The sequence below is a fragment of the Pristis pectinata genome, chromosome 6 (assembly GCF_009764475.1).
Source record: "Pristis pectinata isolate sPriPec2 chromosome 6, sPriPec2.1.pri, whole genome shotgun sequence".
In the NCBI taxonomy this organism is placed as follows: Eukaryota; Metazoa; Chordata; class Chondrichthyes; order Rhinopristiformes; family Pristidae; genus Pristis; species Pristis pectinata.
The window spans coordinates 89971246-89993300 of record NC_067410.1 but is presented as its reverse complement, the minus strand read 5'-3'; the positions used below and the strand labels follow the sequence as shown (position 1 = coordinate 89993300).

Below are 22055 nucleotides of genomic sequence, written 5' to 3'. Positions count from 1 at the left end.
TATGTCATTGTCTGTCATTGGTGCACTGTACTTGCCCGTTATCAGCCCATTTCTAAATCTGGGGAAATACAACCTTTGCAAAATTTGAAAACATAGGAAGTTTAAAAAAAGCAAAAATGCTTAACTGATGTGAGCAGTTTAAAAATACTTCTTTTATTTGCAGTAATTCTTGGGAAGTCTCATTATATTCTCTATGGACTGGTTGCTGCAATGCAGCCTCGTATGCTAGTTACTTTCGACGAAGAGCTCCATCCTTTGCCGGTATCGGTCCGTGTTGGCCAGGTAGGAATTTAGATGCTGCAGTCATCATTATTTTCAAATCTATGCTTCCAATATTAGCTTTCTTATAAAGAGTGTGGTTCATTTCAGCAAAATACAAATTCTACAGAACATTGAGTTGTTTGCACTTGTCAAGAATGCAGATGCAACACATCGGTCCTGACAATTTCTTTTAGAGTTTTTAGGTTTAAATTCATAACTGTACTTCCCTGTTGAGGGTTTCTGATTGCATCCTTCTTCCTTTGGGGAAAATAGAAGACAAGTTATCTGTAAAGTTGCATTGGTAAAATCTTCCAAAAAGAAAGATGAGAAACAGAAAAAAACCTTTCAATTTCAAAAGTTTCAATTACAAAAGGTATGGAATGAGTTGATGATGCCAGTCTCCAACAGCAAAACGAGATTATGGTTGGAAAAACAGAGAAGCAATACTTCCTTATTTTGTACTTTTTCTTGCAGACAGCATGTTTGTGCAAGGTGGTAGATTTGTTCGTTAGAGTTATTTTCAAGAGCAAATTCCTGATGTGTTAGATTTAGTCAGTTTAAACACTTATCAGTATATATAGTTAAATTCAAGCTGCTTTCCTTCCTATCTAATTTCATTTAATGTGTGTTTTTAGTAATGGACATGTTGGCTGTGCCATATAGTATAAGTATCCAAGCACTATACCTTGTATATCAAGTTCAAAGTCTGCTGATATCAGTGGGAACGAAAAATTGAAAATAGCTAATCTTTTCTTTCTATCCCTCCTTTTTCTTGGTGCATGGGTGGGGAGCGTGGATGGTAGGTATTAGATTGGGAGGCATTGTGATAAGTATTGGACTAGTGCCTGAAGAATATTAGAGCTCAAATAACACTATTCTTCCACATCACTGTAGTTTATGCAAGCAATTTTAGGAGAAATATTAGACAGGCTTAAGGGGAAATAGAGAAGGACTGGGTATCTAAAGTGCAAGTCGGATTGTTAAAGATCTATTAACTTTTTTTTTGTTGCAGGCTGTGGATGTCGTAGGGCAAGCAGGAAAGCCCAAGACTATCACAGGATTCCAGACACACACCACACCTGTGCTATTAGCACATGGTGAAAGAGCTGAGTTGGCAACTGAAGAGTACATACCTCTAACCCCAATCCTTGAGGGGTTTGTCATTTTGCGCAAAAATCCCAATTATAGTGTGTAGTTTCTAGCTAATATTTGGCCCTCTGTATATGGAATTTCTTTTGGAGAAGTCACCCATAAATCTATGCCTGCAAATACTGCTGGTCCATTGGTGAAATATTGTCAACTTTACTCTTGAGCCAGTTTTGAGTATTGGTTCAGAGCTTCTATATTTTATATTACTTTTGTCGCATGATGGATGTACTTCATTAAATTTTGTTATAATTCTACTGTATCTAAATAAACTTATTTCTGGTCCATAAATCTAGGTTTGTTTGCAATGTTAATATTTTAGTGATTTTTGTTCTACTTAATGTTCCATATTAAACGTTATCAGTGCATATGATGTATAACATAACCATTTTAAACTAATTATCAAAGGGAGGGGACATTTAGATCAGAAAAAAACTTTTCAAACCATCTTGTACAAACAGAACAAAATGAATTGTTTCCATGTTTCTGATCAAGCTCCACTTGATCCCTATTGAAACAAATTTTTGATGCAAGTGAAAATCAGTTAAGAAAATAATTGGGCTTAACTGCAACAATCTCTCTTCCTCCCTCTGGTGTGTTTTTTGAATGAAGAAAAGGAATTTGAGAAAGGTGTATATAGGGTTTGATTTTTGTTTTACTGACAATTGAAGGAACCCCCACCCTCTTTGTCACCCAATGATCTACTTTTATTAGTTTTTATTATTTTTTACATTGATAAATCTTTTGGCAGTATAATGTCAACAATAAAATTTGGAATAACTATGTGGCTTTTATAGTGCAGATGCTGTATATAGACTGACAAGCATGTTGTCGACTGGCATATTCTATTAACTGTGGATAGTTAATTCAATATGACAATCAGCAATGTGACTGGGGGGGATCTCAATAAGAGTTTGGGGAGGGGAATAAACCTGTATTAGTGAAAACGCAGGCTTCAGTAGATGACTTCGAGTGTGCAGGTATCATGTATCTTACAATGACACAGGAGTAGGCCATTTAGGTCAATGCCAGCTCCCAGGGAAGCAATTTCATTAGTCCCATTCAACTTCATATTTTCTGTACTCCAACAAAATTATTATTTAACAATTTGGTACAATTTATCATATAAATATGAAGTTGATGCATTTGTTAAAAGGCATTTTTAATAGAAAATATGGTTTCGCCAAGGGTGATGATTAGCATGGAAACGGGCCCTTCGGCCCAACTCGTCCAATGCTGACCATGGTGCCGATCAAGCTAGTCCCATTTACACCCATTTGGGCTATATCCCTCTAAACCCCTCCTAATCATTTTGATGTCTTCTGAATGTTTTTATTGTAGTTGACTCAACAACTTTCTCTGGCAGCCCTTTCCATATACACACCACCCTCTGCATGAAGAAGTTGCCCCTCAGGTCCCTTTTAAATCTTTCACCTCTCACCTAAACCTATGCCCTCTAGTTTTTAGTTCCCCTTCCCTGGGAAAAAGACTTTGAGCATTCACCCTATCTATGCCCCTTGTGATTTTATACACCTTTTATAAGGTCACACCTCCGTCTCCCATGTTCCAAGGAATAAAGTCCTGACCTGCCTAACCTCTCCCTATAACCCAAGCCCTCAAGTCCTGGCAGCATCCTCATAAATCTTCTCTACGCTCTTTCCAGTTTAATAATGTCTTTCCTATAACAAGGTGACCAAAACTGTACACAATACTCTCACAAGTGCAGTCTCATCAAACTCCTATACAACTGTAAAATAAAGTCCCAACTTCTATACTCAGTGCCCTGACTGATGAAGGCCAGCATGTCAAACACTGCCTTCACCACCCAGTCTACCTGTGATGCCGCTTATGTACTTGTACACCTAGGTCCCTCTGTTCCATAGCACTCCTCAATTGAAAACCGAGCTAAAAACCAAAATGTTAAAATTTAAGCACACATTATCTGGAAGGTTCTTGGGCTGGAGCTCAGCATAGGATACCTTCTGCATGGAAGGAAGCAGCAAAATTAACATGATACTGAAGCAAGTTTAGTTATTTTTCTTTGTCTAGTAAAACCTGTCAATACTACAATTATTTTATATAATAATTCAGAGTCTCTCAAAATATACCTTTAAAATTAGCTGTGAACTTTGCACAAATCGTCAACTCTGTTTAATTATTTTAATGTCAATTAAAAGTAACTTTGAATTGTCTTAATCAGATCTGATGTGCTTTTTAAATATACATATGTCAATTTAAGTACAAAGTGAATTTGTATACATGTCTGTATGATTGACCATGAGGGTGTGTAATCATTCCAAAGCTACATTTTTGGTGCACAGTTACTAATTTATCCCACAAATATCCCATCTTGGTCTAAAGCAGATTTAATTTTGCATTGCAAAAGTTAAAGGTTCACAATTCTGCAATCCTATTAAAGTGGTAAGTATTTTTCCATATGTAAAGATAAATTAAACTTCCTGCAGAAAGTAAGGACTGATATTTATTGCAGGGCTTATTTTAATGATGAGATTTTTGTTCTTGAAATTCCACTAAACTTCCCCAGCCCAGAAGATGAACAGTAAAGACTCGTAGACTCGTGCCTATTGATAGCCAATTGTCCCAGAAGTTTTATTTTAAAAAAAAGACATGACTTTTCAGGGTCCCTTATTCTAACTATTTTCCTCTACCTTTTCCAGTATCTGCAATTTATTTTTGATTTTTTTCCTCTGCATCCTCACCCTACTTCACCCTAACATCTTCCCTATTCTGCTTTTGTTCTGGTCATAAATTTAATTGGTAAAGAAAATTCTATAAGATCCTCTTATCCTATGCTGTTATTAACCAAATGATATAAGATAATTTACACCAACAAATGTTGACCCAGTCTTTATGATTTTGCCTATATAAAGGGTAGGATGGCACTTTAGCAGAATCTGTAATCCAGAGTTTGGACTAATGATTTAGAGAGAGTAGTTGAAATTTCATCACTGGATTTAGATTAATTAAATTGGGAATCAGTGAAGGTAATCATGAAACAGCCAGGTTGTCTTGAAACCCACTATGAAAGTCCTTTCGGGAAGGAAATTTTCTGCTGCCTTTGATGTGTCCCACAGGTCCACAGCAAAGTGGGGGACTTTACTGTCCTCTGAAGTAACCCTCCAAGTCATCCATTTAAGGCCACTTTGTATATCACATTTGCTTACAATTTCCACCAATATATCCCTCAAGGCTCTAGTGATGTGCACAGGATTTCAAATGAAATCTGAAGTATGACCTGTGCAAAATTAGTAAACTTGTTTTGATCTAAGTTCACATGTTCTTGAGATCTGTCCTATAACTGTCAATAACAGCCTATATTGACTGGAAAATTTCATTGAATAATAAATTATACCTAAATTCCTCTTGTATAATTAATTGATATTTAATTTATATTTTTCATTCTACTTTAAATATGCATTGTCTTGAATTTGAACACAAAATACATTAGTCTATCCCTGATCTTTGATTGCCATTGATGTGTCTATTTGGTTTTTGAGGGTTCTGGGACAGGGTTTTTCCACAATACGTGAAGCATCAGTAATTGGGTGAGGTGGGGAGAGAAGGGGAGGTGGAAATGAAATACTGTTGCCAGAATTTTCAGACTTGGTATTCATAGCATTTAGAAACATGCCTGTGCAGGCTGTAAGGTAACTATCCAGTTAATCCCAAATCCCTGCTCTGTCCCTCTACCCTTTTAAACTTTTCAAAATATATGTCCACGTTTAAATTATATGTATGATGAATTCTGCTTCCACCAATGGTTTTGACGGGAACTTTCATCCTAAACAAATGTTTTCTGCCCTCAAATATTTAAAAAATAATTTCAACTTATAATAACATTTAGAATTTGTGAAGAAAACCATAATCGGTTACCAAAATGAAATAAAATGTGAATGCATATTAACAGCTATCAGATTATTGAATCCTTCTTGGATTAAACCATCTGTGGAGCAATTGGTGCTGCTTTTTGTTATTTAAAAACAATAACCAGTCTTAAGCAAGTTAATAGCTTGAGCTCTTTGAGTTTCTCTGACACAGAAAGCATTCTTTCTGGGACACACCCAACATAATCATGGAGAACATGGGAAAATTTTGGCAAGAGTTGGAGCTTAGGAACTTCCATGTTTGTACAACAGTAGTGCTGAGGTTTAATCATTTAAAGCTATATGGCTTATTAGTACACTGGTAGGACCAGAGTGGGAAGAATTCCAATTGCTCAGTAATAGGTCTATAACTGATGGTCCCATTAATGTGGTTTATGTGTAAATGTTAATGCCCCACCTCAAGATGCAAGAGGAAATGTTACTACAAGATAGAATTCAGTTTGCACTGAGATTGATTGCAAAATAATAGCCTCATTGGAAATCTAAATTCCAGGATGGAACAGTTATGCAGTGGGTAGTATTGCTTCTCAAATCTCTAGTGACCTGGATATTATCAAGACCTCAAGTGCTTCAGTTACCCCCCCCCCCCCCCCCCCTTCCCAAAGATGTGCTCAGGGCAACATAGTAATGGAGTAGATAGTGCTGCTGCTTCAGCTCCAGGGACCCAGGTTTGATCCTAACCTCCAGTGCAGACTGTAGATAAATTACTCCTCCTGTAGATGGGTGGCAAGAAAATTGATGGTTGAGGGGGAATTGATGGACATGTGAAAAAGAATAGGTTACAGGAAAATAAGAGGAATATGATTACTGGGAGCTGGCATTGACTATAGGCCAAATGGCCTCCTATGCTATAAGAAAATATGAAATTATTAGGAATTTGTGTAGCAGTTTAACTAGCTGGGAGTACATGCACTGAGTTGAAGTTAAAGTCATTTCTAAGTTGACATTAAGTGCAAGCCTGAGGAATTGCTGTATAGTCACAGATGCTTTTCTTTTTAAAGTAAAACCATTGCTCGTTCTGGTGACTCAAATAGAAAGTTAAACATCCTATGGCACTGTTCCAAGAGAAACAGATTCTGGTTTCCTAGCATTTGGTTCTCTCTGGTTCTGCAGTGTCAGCCTTGGTTGATGGTACACTCTCACCTCTGAGTCAGAAGATTGTGGGTTCAAATCCCAGCCTAGAGCCGCAATCTAATCTAGGATGGCACTTCAATGCAGTAGTATGAGAGTGCTCTGTTCATTCAAATCTTTCCCATTCACTTGGAAAGCAAGGTGAAATGGTTGAAAGTCCAAGAGGAAAAATAAATATTTATAAATGGGAATCTGCAACTTGAGCCCTTAGCTCACAACAGATCCAAGCACTCTAATGCCCCATAAAATGCGTGAGTTCATTGCCAATATGATTTCTGACTGCAGTGTTGAGGTGCAGTGTTTCCCACAGAACTAATGGCTTCACCAGCTGGAAATTGAGTGCTTCAGCAACTACAGGTTACTTCTTAGAAACCTTGTCAAAGCTCTCAATCAAATCATGGATTTATAAGAATGTATTTTTGTAGCTAGCTTTCAGGGAAGCCTTTGCCTATTCCTCAGAGTTTCCACATTAGCTCCCCACTTAAATCTTTTGCAAAAATATGGAAGAAGTTATACAGGATTACATGTTATTTTCCAGACATACAAGCTGCATATTTCACTTTTTCTTGCAACATAGAAGGAGGTGTTTCAGCCCATCAAGTCTATGCCAACCCTCGGAGTGAGCCCATCAATCCATCCCCCCACTTATTTAACTTATTTTCTCTGACATGCTCATCAACTCCCTTTGATTCTCCTGCTACCCAGCAACACAAGGGGCAGTTAATAAGAGCCAATTAAACTATCAGCATGCCTTTGGGATGTGAGAGGAAGCCAAAGCACCCAGGGAAAACCACACAGACACGGAGAATGTGCAAACACTGCACAGAAAGCACTGGAGATTAGGTCTGAACTAGTTCCAACTACTGCCCCACAGCAGTTTACTAATCCTCAATTGATATATCCACTTATTTAAAACCACCTGTGCAACTTATCAATTTGATCATGGGGCTGCATAGTCTGCAGCCCTCCTCTTGTATCCATTTCTCCTGTTCCTACCTAATACAACTTGCAACTTGATCTTGGGTTTCAAACATGGACCAGAGCCTGACAGTTCCAAAGCACACAGGGGAACTGTTTGGACAAGTATTTTATGTATTGCCAGGATAATAGGATTCTCCCTACAGACAGAGGCAGGAGAATTTTGTAATGGGGAATAAGAAAGTAGTAGAACAATTAAATAATTACTTTGTGTCTGCAGTCAAAGAAGAAACAAAACCTATGAGTTAGAGTGTAAAGAGCTAAGTAAGAATTGAAGGAACTAAGTACTAGTCAAAAAATAGTACGAGTGAAGGTGGTGATCTTGAAAGCTGATAAACCGCAAGCACCTGATGATTTACATCCAAGAATTTGGAAAGAGGTAGCTTTAGAAACAGTGGATGCTCCAGTTATCCTCTTCTGAAACTGTACCTGTGGATTGGAGGGTAGCGAATCTGACACCACTACTTAACAAAGAAGGGAGAGAAAAAATATGGAACTGTGGACCCGTTAACCTAATGTCAGAGGTAAAGAAAATGTTGGAATCTATAATGAAGGATGTAATAACACAACACTGTGGGGGGGAGAAAAGGATTGAACAGAGCATTGATTTATGAAGGGAAAACCATGTTTGACCAACTTGTTGGAATTCTTTAAGGATGTAACTACAATAGATAAAGATGAACCAGTGAAGGTGATATAATAGGATTGTCAGAAGGCATTCAATAAGATCCCACACAGAAGATTGTTCAACTGGTTAGAAAATGTGGAATTAGGGGAAATATACCGACATGGATTGGGAATTGTTTATTGTTTAGGCAAAGAGTGGAGATAAATGGATCTTTCTCAGGTTAGCAGGCGGTGCCTGCTGGGGTACTGCAGGGGTCAGTGCGTGGGTCCTGGCTTTTCACAGTCCATATCAACGATTTGATGGAAGGGACCAAATGTCATATTTCCAAGTTTGCTAACAACAATGAACCTTGTTGGATTGTGAATGAGGAGGTGGATGTAAAGAGGCTTCTGTGGACTTTGGACAAGATGAGTGAATGGGTGAGAACATGGAAAATGGAATAGAACATGGAAAAAAAACATGAGGTCATCCACATAACAGGCAATGTATTTTTTAAATGGTGGGTAGCATTGACGTTCAAAGGGACTGAAATCCAACATGCAGGTGCAGCAAGTGATTAGGAAGTCAAAAGGTGTTTTAGCCTTTATTATGAAAGGATTTAAATACAGGAGTAAGAAAGCGATATTGCAAATGTATTGGTGAGACTGCAACTGTGGTGCTGTGTAGAGTTTTGTTCCCCTTACCCAAGAAAGTATGTGCTTGTTACGGAGGGAGTGCAACAAAGATTCACAAGGCTAGTTCCAGGATGGCAGGTTTGCCATTTGAGGTGAGGTCGAATAGGCTGTGACCTTATTCTCTAGAGTTTAGAAGAATGAGAGCAGATCTCAATGAAATGTACAAATTTCTTAAATGGTTTGACAGAGTAGATGCAGGGAGGATGTTTCCCATGGCTGAGGAATCAAGAATGAAGGACACGGTTTCAGAATAGGAAGTAGGCCATTTGGATGAAGAGAAATTTCTTCACTCAGAGGATGATGAAATTCTCTACTCCAGAGAGTGTGGAGGTTCTTCAAAACAGAGATTGATAGGTTTCTGCACATCAAGGGAATTAAGGGATACAAGGATAATGCAGGAAAATTATATTAAGATAGAAGATCACCCATGTTTTTGAAAGGGTTAGATGGCTGACTCTTGCTCCTATTTCTTATGTTCCTCTTGTTTTGTAAAATCACAATGCTTCCTGTACTAAATTATTAACAGAATGATTGATCATCCCGTAACGACTGTTTACACACTATGACTTCACATGAAGATATTGAAGGTTATACATTAAATTTGCAGATGACTTTGAATTATGAGATGCAGCATGTAGTTTAGTTGGAGCAGGAAGTTACAATGATATATTCATGAAATTAATGTGCAATTTGGACAAGTGTAAGTTTAACCAGTTTGTTTGAGTGTGCCTCTCTGTCAGCCTGTTGCTAATTTCAAAAAGCTGTCCTTACATAAATCTGTGACTCCAATCCCATACTAATATGACTGATTCTTGAATTGGCCTACCAAGCCTTTTTAGCCTTTTTAGCCGAATCAACTCCTAAGTAGCATAACAACAGATGGACCACTCACCTGCACCAAATCAGCATATGACAAAGTTACATTCAAGCCAGTTGGCATTACAGAGCCTTTCTAGCTAATATTTACCAAGGCTGGGAGAATTAGTTCACAGGTAGTCAAGCAACAGCCTGGCAAAGGCATACTTACAGATTTGCCTCTCAGCCAACATCACAGATCCTCCATCACCAGCCTTGGATGTGACTTCTTCCAAAAGAGAACTACTGCATAACAGAATGGGACACAGAGTTGGGAGGGAGGAATCCTAAATGTTGGAAAATGACCCCATGTAAACTCATTGATTCAAACAGATGATGAATCAGTTCCTGTTAATCATAACCTGAAGCTACCACAAAGAATCGAAAAGGCACAGAAAGCACCCTGTATGAGAAGGTGGGGGTGAGGGTTCAATGTCCATTGTGAAGAGTGTCTTATTGATATCGCCTCTGACCAAGTCTTGAAGAGTTAGCTGTCAGACTGGGCTTGCCCTCACATTGAGGATACCCTCCGTCATGACAAATGACACAAGCATTGTGCGAAGAGGGATGAACTAAGAATAAATCTAGCATCTCAAAAATGACATAACCGTCACTCAGCCCGAACCAGCAAGTCAGATTACCATCACTGGGTCAACAAGGCATGTTAAAGAGCGTGTCAGGAACAGTACCTGAACATGAGTTTTAACTTGATAAATCTACAGAAAAAGCCTTTGTGTCCACTACACAATATAGACTAAGCAAACCAATCTCAAAAACAACCATTCACATGAAAATTCTGCCATCCTGCCACATCAAACAATTAACAGGAGGCGTGGTTCCCGTAAACATCTGCACTGATTGTGGAGCCCAGTCTGTGACAAAGCTGAAGTGTTTGCAACTATCCTGAGTCAGGACAGAATGGATGATCCTCCTTGCTTTCTAAGGCTCCACCGCCACTGATGGCAGTCTTCAGCCAATTTAATTCACTCTATCCGACATTTGCCTTAGAGCACCAGACACAGCAATAACCACATGCCCCACACATAAAGCCGAAAACCTATGCTCCAAAACTGATTTTATTGCAACGTAAACCAGTGGTGCACAACTATTTTTACAGAAAAAGTCAGATTTACAAGCCAAGGGCCACTCACAACAAGCATATTTCATTTTAAACATGCATAACTGGATACTGATATTTTCAGTTATATTTAAACGCACAAATGTCAGAATCCTCACTGATCCATTTGCCCCCTTGCTGCCCCCTCACTGCTCTATTTGCTATGTCTTGAGTGTTGCTTTCCATCTCGCTGATGACTCCACATCTCCCATACTTTTTTAAGTGCCGGTGTGTCTCCGTGATTGCCAAGAAGAAGCGGTTGTTATCTGAATGGTACAATCAAAAGCCAGTAGTCACTGGAGCCATTAAGACAGCTAGTGACCGCTGTCTTTTGATTGAACCATTCAAATAAAAACGCTGTCTCCTTACTAATTAGAGAGAGGTTCCAGCAATTTTAAAAGAGTACTGAATATCCTTCTGAATGCAGCATACAAATAAAAATCCATTCTTTAACCAATCAAGATTGCACAGTTAACACCACAAGCATTGTGGAGTCCAAGTCATCTGGAAACTTCTCAAGACAGGAGAAAATCTTGGAGGATGTTCAGGTCGGTTAGCGTGGCAAGCATAGGCAGGCAGCTAGTTGGGCCAGGAGCAGACCTTGCAAGCTGTGGAAGTGGCGAATATACCATGGACTGGAAGTGCAGGCAGGTTCGATGCACTAATCCCACCAGCCAAACATTGTTCTCCATGGAGCTAAAGTGTTTGAGCACAGCTACAGCTCTGGCATCCACCCAACAATATGCAAAATTGCTCACCCATGTGCTGTTCGCAAAAGGCAGAGCACATGAACCCACGGCAACTATTGTTCGTCAAACTGCCACCAATCAATAGAGCTGAATTCCAGAAATGCGATGAGAGTGACTGCCAGATGAGAGTGACATCAAAGGAGCACTCAGCTGAATGTGGCTCCAAGAAACTCAAGTAGAGCCAAAGTCAATTTATGCCCAGAAAGTGCAGGGAAACTACATTGAAATTAATGTTAATGAAATCATTCTCAGTAGTGACACAAGAGAGACTGCAGATACTGGAAATGCAGAGCAACACACAAAATGCTGGAGGAACTCAGCAGGTCAGCACCTATGGAGGGAAATGAACAGTCAACGCTTCGGGCCGAGAGCCTTCATTGGGACTCATTGGTGTTGCTTCTCATTCTCCACGGTGTTGGTTTAAGAATAAACATTATTGGATCACCAGCAGAATTACCTTGCTACCCGTCAGGCAATTTATGCAACAATCTGAATAACATCAGCCTGAATCATTTGCAGGATCTCAGAAAACTAATCCACTTACAACTTGGCTGATATTATAACCTTCTCTGTATATCAATGTATATATTCAATATTTTTTTTCCAGCTTTCAGTTGTTAAGACAGCTCAAAAGAGGTGGTTGTAGAACATAGACCATAGAACAGTACAGCACAGGAAAAGGCCCTTCGGCCCACAATGATGTGCCGAACCAACTACATTAGTAATAAAATGCCCAACTAAACTAATCCCTTCTGCCTACACAGTGTCCATATCCTACCATTTCCCTCACATTCATGTGCCTCTCTAAGAGCTTCTTGAATGCCCCTATTGTATTTGCCTCCACCATCACAGGCACCCACCACTCTTTGTGTAAAAAACTTGCCCCGCACATCTCCTTTGAATTTATCCTCTATCACCTTAAATGTATGCCCTCTGGTATTAGACATTTCAACCCTGGGGAAAAGATACTGGCTGTCTACTCTATCTATGCCTCTCATAATCTTATAAACCTCTATCAGATCTCCCCTCAGCCTCCGCCGCTCCAGAGAGAACAACCCAAGTTTGTCCAACCTATCCTCATAACACATGCCCTCTAATCCAGGCAGAATCTTGGTAAACCTCTTCTGCACCCTCTCCAAAACCTCGACATCCTTCCTATAATGGGGCGACTAGAACTGAATGCAATACTCCAGATATGGCCCAACTAAAGTTTTATAAGGCTGCAGCTTAACTTCCTGACTCTTGAATTCAATGCCTTGACTAATGAAGGCAAGGACGCCATATGCCTTCTTTACTGCCCTATCAACCCGTGTCACCACTTTCAGGGAGCTATGAACTTAGACCCCAAGATCCCTCAGGTCATCAACACTGTTAAGGGTCTTGCCATCGACAGTGTACTTTCTCTTTACATTTGATCTCCTAAGGTGCAACGCTTCACGTTTGGCCGGGCTGAACTCCATCTGCCATTTCTCCGCCCTTATCTGCAACTGATCTATATCCTGCTGTATCCTTTGCCAGTCTTCTGCGCTATCCACAACACCACCAATCTTCGTATCATCTGCAAATTTACTGACCCCCCCAATGTGCATTTTCATCCTGGTCATTTATGTACATCACACACAGCAGAGGTCCTAGTACGGACCCCTGCAGAACACCACTAGTCACAGACCTCCAGCTAGAATAAGTCCCCTCAACCACTACCCTCTGTCTTCTATGGGCAAGCCACTTCTGAATCCAAACAGCCAATTCACCTTGGATCCCATGCATCTTAATCTTCTGGATGAGCCTCCCATGAGGGACCTTGTCAAGCGCCTTACTAAAATCCATGTAGACAACATCCACATCCTTCATCAATCACCCTCGTCACCTCGTCAAAAAACTCAATCAAGTTAGTAAGGCACGACTTGCCCTATGTGAGATAGGGTTGGATAATGGTACCAATAGGTGATATCTAAATGGGGAAGGAGAAGGGCCACTGATGCCAACTGGCTCAGTGACACTCTATCAGGCTGACCCAGTCTTTCCATTTTATCTGAGCAGGCTTTCAGATCCTATATTCTTACCATCACATTATTTCCACCTCTGCAACATTGTCTGCCTCCACATCTGCATTCGTTCCTTAACTGCTGAACCTCATTCTTAGGCATTCATCACCCTTAAACTCAACAAAGCTAATGACTTTCTTGCAGAATTCCCATTCTTTATATTTGATAAAATCGAAATTATTCATATCCCTCATTCATATTTTCTGTTCCTCCAATATTGTTATGCCCAGATTAGCTCCTTATACCATCTATTAAATTTAAAACCTTTGGTCTTCATCCTTAAGTCTCATAATGAAAAAATTAATTTCAAAGTACATTGTGGCCACATATTGTGTGTCCACATCTGGTTGTTGCTGGCTCAGTTTCAACACTATACTGGGAGTTTATGCTATTTATTCAAATAAACTGATACTGCAAAATATTACACGAACTTCAGCGGGCTGCAGGCTACCTCAAAGGTATTTCAATCAGAAATGGGTGGCCAGCTGAAACTAATACATAGACTTGAGCTTACAAAATTGCTCCATCATTTACACTTTCTAAAGGGGACAGCTGTTCAGGTTCAAGCTCTCCAAGGAGCATTAGTTCACTCATTAATTGTTCACAATGAGCTCCTGATCATGACAATAGGACTAGTGACAAGTTAGCAAGTGTGTTCACCACAGGAAAGGAAGAAGTAAAGGAACTACATGAAATCCAGTTGTGAGGACAGGGACATAACAAAGGCAGGGGAATGAAAATAAATATTGGCAAAATAGCTAAAATTCTCTTGAGATGAATGAATGACATAGACAAGGACAGAAAGAAAAAGTTAAAAAGAAGTCACAAATTAGTAAATTAACATTTTTACACTTTTTCCCTAAGTTTGACAGCTGAGTGGAGGAACAGCTTTGGTGTGAATCATTATCCATTCACCCGCTGTGTGTTCCAGACAGGATAATCCACTGAAGCATCTCACTACCTGGAAAACAATACATGGCAAATGACAGTTCTGCAACAAAATATCATAAAATTAAGAGGCAACAAATGAAACACAACATGAACTTCAATACCAATACATTAAGTTATGAGGCTGAATCTTCTCTTCCTATGTTCTTATAGCTTATAAAATAATCAGAATTAATCTACTTCTTTCAAAAAAAATGTCTGTGTTTTGATAGTAAAACTACCATGAATATTGGGGCTACAACTTTAACTCTTTCAGTGAAGTAAATTTTTGTCTTCTGTGTTGTATAATATTGACACCGTGAGCTGTGGGAGGGACACTTGAACTTGTAGTTTTAATCAAGAAGCTTGTTTTGCTTTGTAGGAATTGTTCAAAGGCTATTCATGCCCGCAAGGTAAAAAGGATTCCAATGTTGCAAAGTGTCCTCTGCAAGTTTCAAGTTTTATTATATCTATCATAATAGAGGTATAACTCACTCTTACCATTTTAACTTACACATGCTACTTCTTGAAAACTTTTATTTTGAAAGCTCTTTCAAGCTGCAAACAATTATTGAAAACTTCCAAAATTAATTGACCTTGAGCCTATGAAACATTTTTTTGTAACAGTAAAAGTAAGTGAAATATGACCGCTGATGATGACATTTGGTTGCATTCACATCATGTTCTAGGCATCAAAACCTGTACCATAATATGTACTGAGAGGGAGGAGGGGCAGGTTTTTGTAACTGGAAAGCCAGAAATGCCTGGAATGTGGTGGTCCTGCTGAGGTTAATGGCAGGCCTCAATGTTACTTTACTCCAGTTCCTTACCATGCAGCTGTCTTTTCAGCCTGCAACAGAAGGCTACTGCTCTTGACAGTCAGAGAAGGTTGTTATGAAGGTGTTGGGTGGGTGGGACTGAATTGATGGAGATTCAGGTGGTTCTGAATGTGCAGCAACAAGGAGAGAGATCCTGAGGGTGGGGCTTCTAAAAGTCTTGTGCAGGTCTGAACACCACAGGGGTTAGAAAATGGAGGGAGGAGCAACAGATCATAACAGAAAGTTGCTTGAGCAACTGGAAAGGAACTCATGGACCACCAATATTTGTTTTTTGAATGGCTAGAACAGGCAACAAGGAAAAAGTGCAGTTTAATTAAAGTTGTGTGTGAGGGGAGATAGCCAGCAATTAAATGGATTACTTCAATCCCTCTATGGTATGCAAATTCAGGCCTGGAATTTGCAGATTACACCTCACACATAGGTCATTTGCCAAGTCCGTGATAACCGATTGGTTCAATAAATAGCTCGACTTCTCTGAACCCCCAGGAAAGCAGTTCAAGGTTTACATCGCAAGTAGAAGCTGAGAAGCGCATTAGTCAGATTTTCTGCCGAGCCTTTGTTGGATTTTGTTGCTGTCGAGTAAACTTTGTACCAGAATGTTCAGTGAGAGTTAGAGTGTGACCAGAGGCATTTCCTTCATACAATGTAAGGTCAACCTCTTCCTGTTCATCTTCTTTAAGTATTGCCAAACTCCCTCTCATTGTAAAGGGAATGATATTCAATAATACTAATCATTAACTTGCTGGAGCTGGTAGCTCGTGTTTCCTTTTAACAGTGGGTTTCATGAGCCGAGGAAATTTGGCACGTAGCTACTAAATTCAAATATTTCCCAATATCTACAGAAGCAAACTTTGTTTAAATATTATAATCACATTCCCACCCATACCTAGGGTGCTATTCCTGCCTCTTTAAACTGAAAGTCTGTGCACTCGTTATGGGTTTACGTTGGGTTTGACAAGCTTACTGATTAACTTTCCCATCCTGATCTTCTTCTGCCTGTAACGATTGTGGACAGAGGAAGGGAGGAAGGTGTAACTATCCCATTCCCCTTCTCTGCAACCAATAGTCCCCTCACAAACTGAAACAGCTGTCCAACTACCCACTGCCCAAATATCATGAAATTAATTTGGATAAGAAGCCTAAATTAACCACATGTAGTCTCTCCCCCTCACTGTAGCTTTTTTTGAAATGATCTTTGCCTTGGTTAGCCCAAGACGGAAGAAAAACCACAATTTGTTCAGATCCTGCCAAGGGCACTCCCACCTGAAGTTTGAGAATTTCTGCAGCTGGAGACAAACAATAAACTAAAAATAACCGACCTCCACGTCAGAAAACAGGCCAGTCAGAGCTAGCTTAATTTTATGCTTCCAGCAAAAAGAATTTTGTAGACACCATCCACAAGCCGCCAAGCTGGCTACACCAACCCTCCACACTTTAGCCTCTTGTTTAGGTTTGCAGTAGATTCATGGAGTTAAATAGCATGAAAATAGGCCTTTTGTCCATATTGATCAAGATGCCTATCCATGCTAGTCCCATTTTCCTGCATTTGCCTCATATCTCTTTAAACATCTTCTATCCATGTACCTGTCCAAATGTCTTTTAAACATTGTAATTGTACCTGTCTCTATCACTTCCTCTGGCAGTTCGTTCCATATACGCACCAACCTGTGTGTGGAAAAACTTACCCCTCAGATCCCCTTTCAATCTTTCCCCTCTCATCTTAAACCTGTGTGCTCTAGTTTTAGACTCCCTTACCCAGGGGAAAAGACTAGACTATCTATGCCCCTCATAACTTTATAAATTTCTATAAATCACCCCTCAACCTCCTTCGCTCCAGGGAAAACAGGCCCAGCCTATCCAGTCTCTCCTTAAAACTCAACCCCTCCAGTCCAGGAAACATTCCTGTGAATCATTTCAGTACCCTTTCTAGCTTTTATATATACTATTTTATATATAATAACAGTACTTTTAACTCCAGCATTCCCTCATAGACATGTGCATAGACTCATGCACCAAGTATCTGAAATAAAAGGTTACAGTACAAAGGTTGCACAAGCTTTGGCAGACTTCAGTGCTGATGACTGTGTACTGAAAAATTGGCTCCATTCCATCGAGGCCTGTGCTGAAGCAACAGTTTCAGAAACTTCTAACAAAAACTCTCAATGACCTAAATGATTGTTCCATGTGGAAAACTTTAAAAATATGTGCAGTACATGAAATAAATGGAGATGTTGAATGCAGATTTTTAATAAATTCTTATTTATTGAATCCCTTGACATCAATGACAAAGAAGAGAATTATTGGCATGTTGCTTGTGCAGCATTAAGAGCTAAGTAGATCAAGGAACTGATTGTAGCTCAGGAGGTAAATGCAGCACATGTGAATGGAAAGTGGATTGATGGGTCTAGTGAGCTTACACCATTTAGACATCAGAAACACACAAGCCACTATATTATATAAGAAGTGAGGGAGCTTCCAGATCATCACAAAACCTTCAGCTGATCTCTCAGCTCCTGTGTATTTACCAACACGGGGGAGTGATTGGACAGATAGATGAATGATAGCTGAAAAATAGAGTCAGCATAGGTCATATAACTGAAAGTAGATTAATTTTTTTCGGGAGGTTGCTTGCTTTTGATGTCTCTGGATGTTTTCCAACAGGGCTTTGGAAAAATAACACACAAGATTCTTATCAAAAATCAAAGTACACTGAATTGAGAGGTGATCTTTTAAAGTGGGTTAGTAATTGAGAAGTTGGAAACTGAGAATAGGGGTCAGTAGGAAAAGGTATAAAATACAGGCAGCAAGACCAATGAAAGGTTGGCTTGTATCACAGGAGAACTGAAAGTCACAGATACAGGGTTTTTGTTCTATGTTGGAGATATGCTCTACTCGAGCCTCCTCCTATCCATCCAAAGCCATCTCCATTCGCATGGCCCTCTAGTCTCTCCTCCCTTGAGTGCCAATCATCCGATGGTGGTTTAGTTGTGGAGTCCACTTGTGCATCTCATCTCAATGAAGAAGTATTGGCCCAGCAAAGAGTATGATGCAAATTCACCACATTAACGCCAGGGCTTAATGGGTTGAATATTAGTGATGGTTGTATGAACTTGCCAGAGAGCTTTCTTTGAAATCAACCATTGGCCTTGTGTAGGCCAAATCCCACTTCCAGTTATAATTCTTCTTAATGTCTCTGCAGGAATTTCTTGCACCCAGCCTCATTTAGTCAGCTTTCTTTGACCCAACAGCACAGTAACTACCTCAGTCAAAAAGAAAGATTTGGATTGCCACAGCATCTTTCATAGTCTTACCACATCCCAAAGCACTTTAGAGTCAATGAAATGCTTTTCAAGTGCAGTCATTTTTGCAAAGTAGGAAATGGTGTTTCTATGGGTAAATATCAAAACAATTGCAAGAGAGAAGTGGAGTCCTCTGGCCCCCAGTAGTGAGAGGTGATTTTTACATTTGGGAATTACAATAATATGGGAAAAGAGATAATCCATGGTACTTTCCATATAACCAAAGAAGGTTAAATGTTCTGATTGCATGGGATCCAGGGAGAGAGAGCTAACTGGATTCATAATTGGCTCAATGGTAGGAAGCAGAGAGTGATGGTCGAAGGTTGTTTCTTGGACTGGAGGCCTGTGACTAGTGGTACACCACAGGGGTCAGTGCTGGGTCCTTTGTTTCTCATTATTTATATAAACAATTTGGATGTGAATGTACAAGGCATGATTGGTAAATTGATAAGTTGAGTTGGTACAACGCATGGTGGGTAAGGTGAGAGGTGAAAGATTTAAAAGGGACCTGAGGGGCAAAGACTTCACGCAGAGGGTGGTGTGTATATGGAATGAGCTGCCAGAGAAAGTGGTTGAGGCAGGGACAATAACAACATTTAAAGACATTTGGATAAATACATGGATAGGAGGGGTTTAGAGGGATATGGGCCAATAACAGGCAAATGGGACTGTCTTGGGACTGGTACCATGGTCAGCATGGATGGGTTGAGCCGAAGGGACTGTTTCCATGCTGTATTACTCTATGACTCTACATCAGCTTTCATCTAGTGCTCTGAAGCTACCAGCAAGAAGAAAGCAAACATCATTTCGAAAGGTCTTCTGTCCCTCTGGCCCACCAATTCACTTTGAAGTCATATGCACTTGCAATGTTTACAATACATGTTGAATCTCTGAGACCAACTCAAAATAATCCTCAATGGCCTCTTCACTTAATGATAAGATAGATGAGTCAACAGATAGAAATTATTTAATTTACTGTTACTGTCTAGTAAAAAATATACTGACTAGAAGAAAATAAAATATATCATAAGCCAATTGACTGTACTTGCCCTCAAGGTATGAGGAAACTAATGTAATCTGGAATAGTGCATTTAAACCACCTGTTAATAAACACAGCTGTATTTACTTGCTGTTTTGATAGTTTAACTATTTTATCTGTGGCTAAAGCAAACAAAATTCAACAGTGTATTCGGAGGACAATTCGCCTTGGAACAGCATATGTAGTGTTTTGCTTTTATATTAAAACTATGTATTATTTGTCCTTGAACAAGACTTTTGTTAGGCTGCAATTAATATACCAATACTAGTTCTGGTCAACTCAGCTGGTGGCAGATAGCAAGGGTTTGGAGAGGCTGGAGGGAAGTTAATCCCTGTTTAAAATGTTTCACTTGCCCAGGTAGCCTCATTGAGCTTGGTCTTTATACTTCAGAGATTATTTGATTGATGTTCATAGAATAATGAAAAGACTGGATTTCATTTATGTAGGCTAATTATTGTAACTTAATTGGTGAGGGTGGACCAGGAATTATGTTTAGAATTTATTTATGAGAAAAACTAGTCTGTACAATGGGTTGTTCTTCTTTTCCTAGTGTAGACTAAACCTGTTGAACAGGTTTCCAGCTTCTGCTGTGGATGTTGTTTAAGAGAAACAAGAAAGGTTTATGGAGAATACTGGGAAACACAGAGTCCAGATATTACAAAAGGGAAAATGCAAAGGCCTGAGTTTTTGCAGTCAGTGGTGAAAATGCAGCACTCACTGTTGACCTTGAAGAATCCTGCATACAAAAATGAAGGGATTTATGACTTGGACTTCATCCATTGCTATCAGGTATCAGTCCAAAAGGATCCTTCATGTCCACCAACAGTAATCTCATCAAGCTGTTTAACCAGTCAATCATGTTGAAGAATTCTTATGGTCAGGAAACCAGGAAGTAAAAAGGACACTTGTTAAAATAATGTTTTAAACATTTTATACAGCACAGGGTAAAGAATTGACTGTAAGTTCACACTCTATGAGATTACTGTCAAAGCTGAAATATTATTAACAAATCATTTTTTAAGGATTGGAAAAACTCAATACTATTATTTTAACATTCATCACATTAAGTATTAATTTTAGGGAACTGTAATCCATTGAGTCAAAGTTAATTGCTCAGCAGTTTTATGGCTAAGAAAACCTCTGAAAATTCACCAACACAACATGCAACACTTTCAGGATATTATACAATGAGAATAGTCCTAAAATTGTTATCTGGTCATAATTTCTGAAGGCTGTAACAAGGATGCATTCTATGAAGGAGCAGAGAATCACTGACGGTAGCTTCTGGATTTCCATGTTTAACTGCGCATGTGCACTCTTCAGATGTCTCTGTCAGCATCATTAAATGAAATACTGAAAAGATGAAATCTTCATCTGTTATGTTCCATTCACTTGAGTGTAAGATAAAATATTTAAAAAATTATAATGTATGTTCTTGGAAAAATTCATAGTATTAAATCCTGTAACCAAAAAATAGCAAAAATCCTCACTAAAAATCCTAAATTTTCCAATGTAATAAAACCAAGAATATTTGTGTAATTAACTTCATGGTGACAAAACTGGAGATACACAAACATATGGGAAGCTATTTACATTGGTATATAAAATGGGTTTAATTTTAATCTGTAGCGGTTGCTACCGTGGAATAAAACAAGACTCTACTCGGAGGATTGCCAACCAGAACTCGTTTATTTTCCCGCCTTGCGCGGGCCCTTTAAGGGAGAATGTTCCCGCCCAAAACAACCGGCAATGACGTAAGTCCTACATCATCAGGACTTTCCCGCGCGCTGGTTCTCCCCGTCGCTCGGAAAGACGAGGCCCGCCGCCATCTTGGGCCTCGTCGCTCCGACGCCGCGCGACCCGACTGCCGAGCCGGTTCGCCCGACTAGACGGTGAGTCGCCACACAACCCCCCCCCAGAACCGGCGAGACAGTCCCCAAGGTCCGTGGGCTGTGCCAGTTGCCGCTTAGGGGGGCGGCCTCTGCGTCGCGGCGTGGCAACCTCGACAGGCTGTTGTAGATCCAAATGGGCCGGTTTGAGGCGGTCCGCCGTGAAAACCTGTTCCCTGCCTCCAATGTCCAAAATAAAAGTGGATCCGTTATTCCGTATGACTCGGAACGGTCCCTCATATGGTCGTTGCAATGACGCCCGAGGTGTGCCCCTGCGAACGAAAACAAACTTACAGTCCCGTAGTTCCTTGGGCTGGCAGGATGGGGCTAGACCGTGCCGTGAGGTGGGAATCGGGGCCAAGGCGCCAAGCTTCTCACGCAGTCTTTGTAGGACTGCTGGGGGTTGTTCCCCTTGGTCCGGAAGGGCAGGTATGAAATCCCCGGGGACAACTAGTGGCGCCCCGTATACAAGCTCAGCTGACGAAGTGCGGAGGTCTTCTTTGGGGGCAGTGCGTATGCCGAGCAGGACCCAAGGCAGCTCGTCAACCCAGTTAGGACCCTTCAGGCGAGCCA

The 22055-nt window shown here is 40.0% G+C and overlaps 1 protein-coding gene across 1 annotated transcript in view; it reads left to right on the top strand.

Moving 5' to 3' along the window:
• Nucleotides 1-1698, top strand: part of psmd2 (proteasome 26S subunit ubiquitin receptor, non-ATPase 2) — a 55259-nt gene extending 53561 nt beyond the window's left edge. The window contains exons 20-21 of the mRNA XM_052017868.1: nt 164-282; nt 1274-1698. Coding sequence (XP_051873828.1) covers nt 164-282; nt 1274-1456 — 302 coding nt within the window. The 3' untranslated portion in view covers nt 1457-1698. The remainder of the gene's footprint in view (nt 1-163; nt 283-1273) is intronic.
• The last annotated feature ends 20357 nt before the right edge of the window (nt 1699-22055 follow it).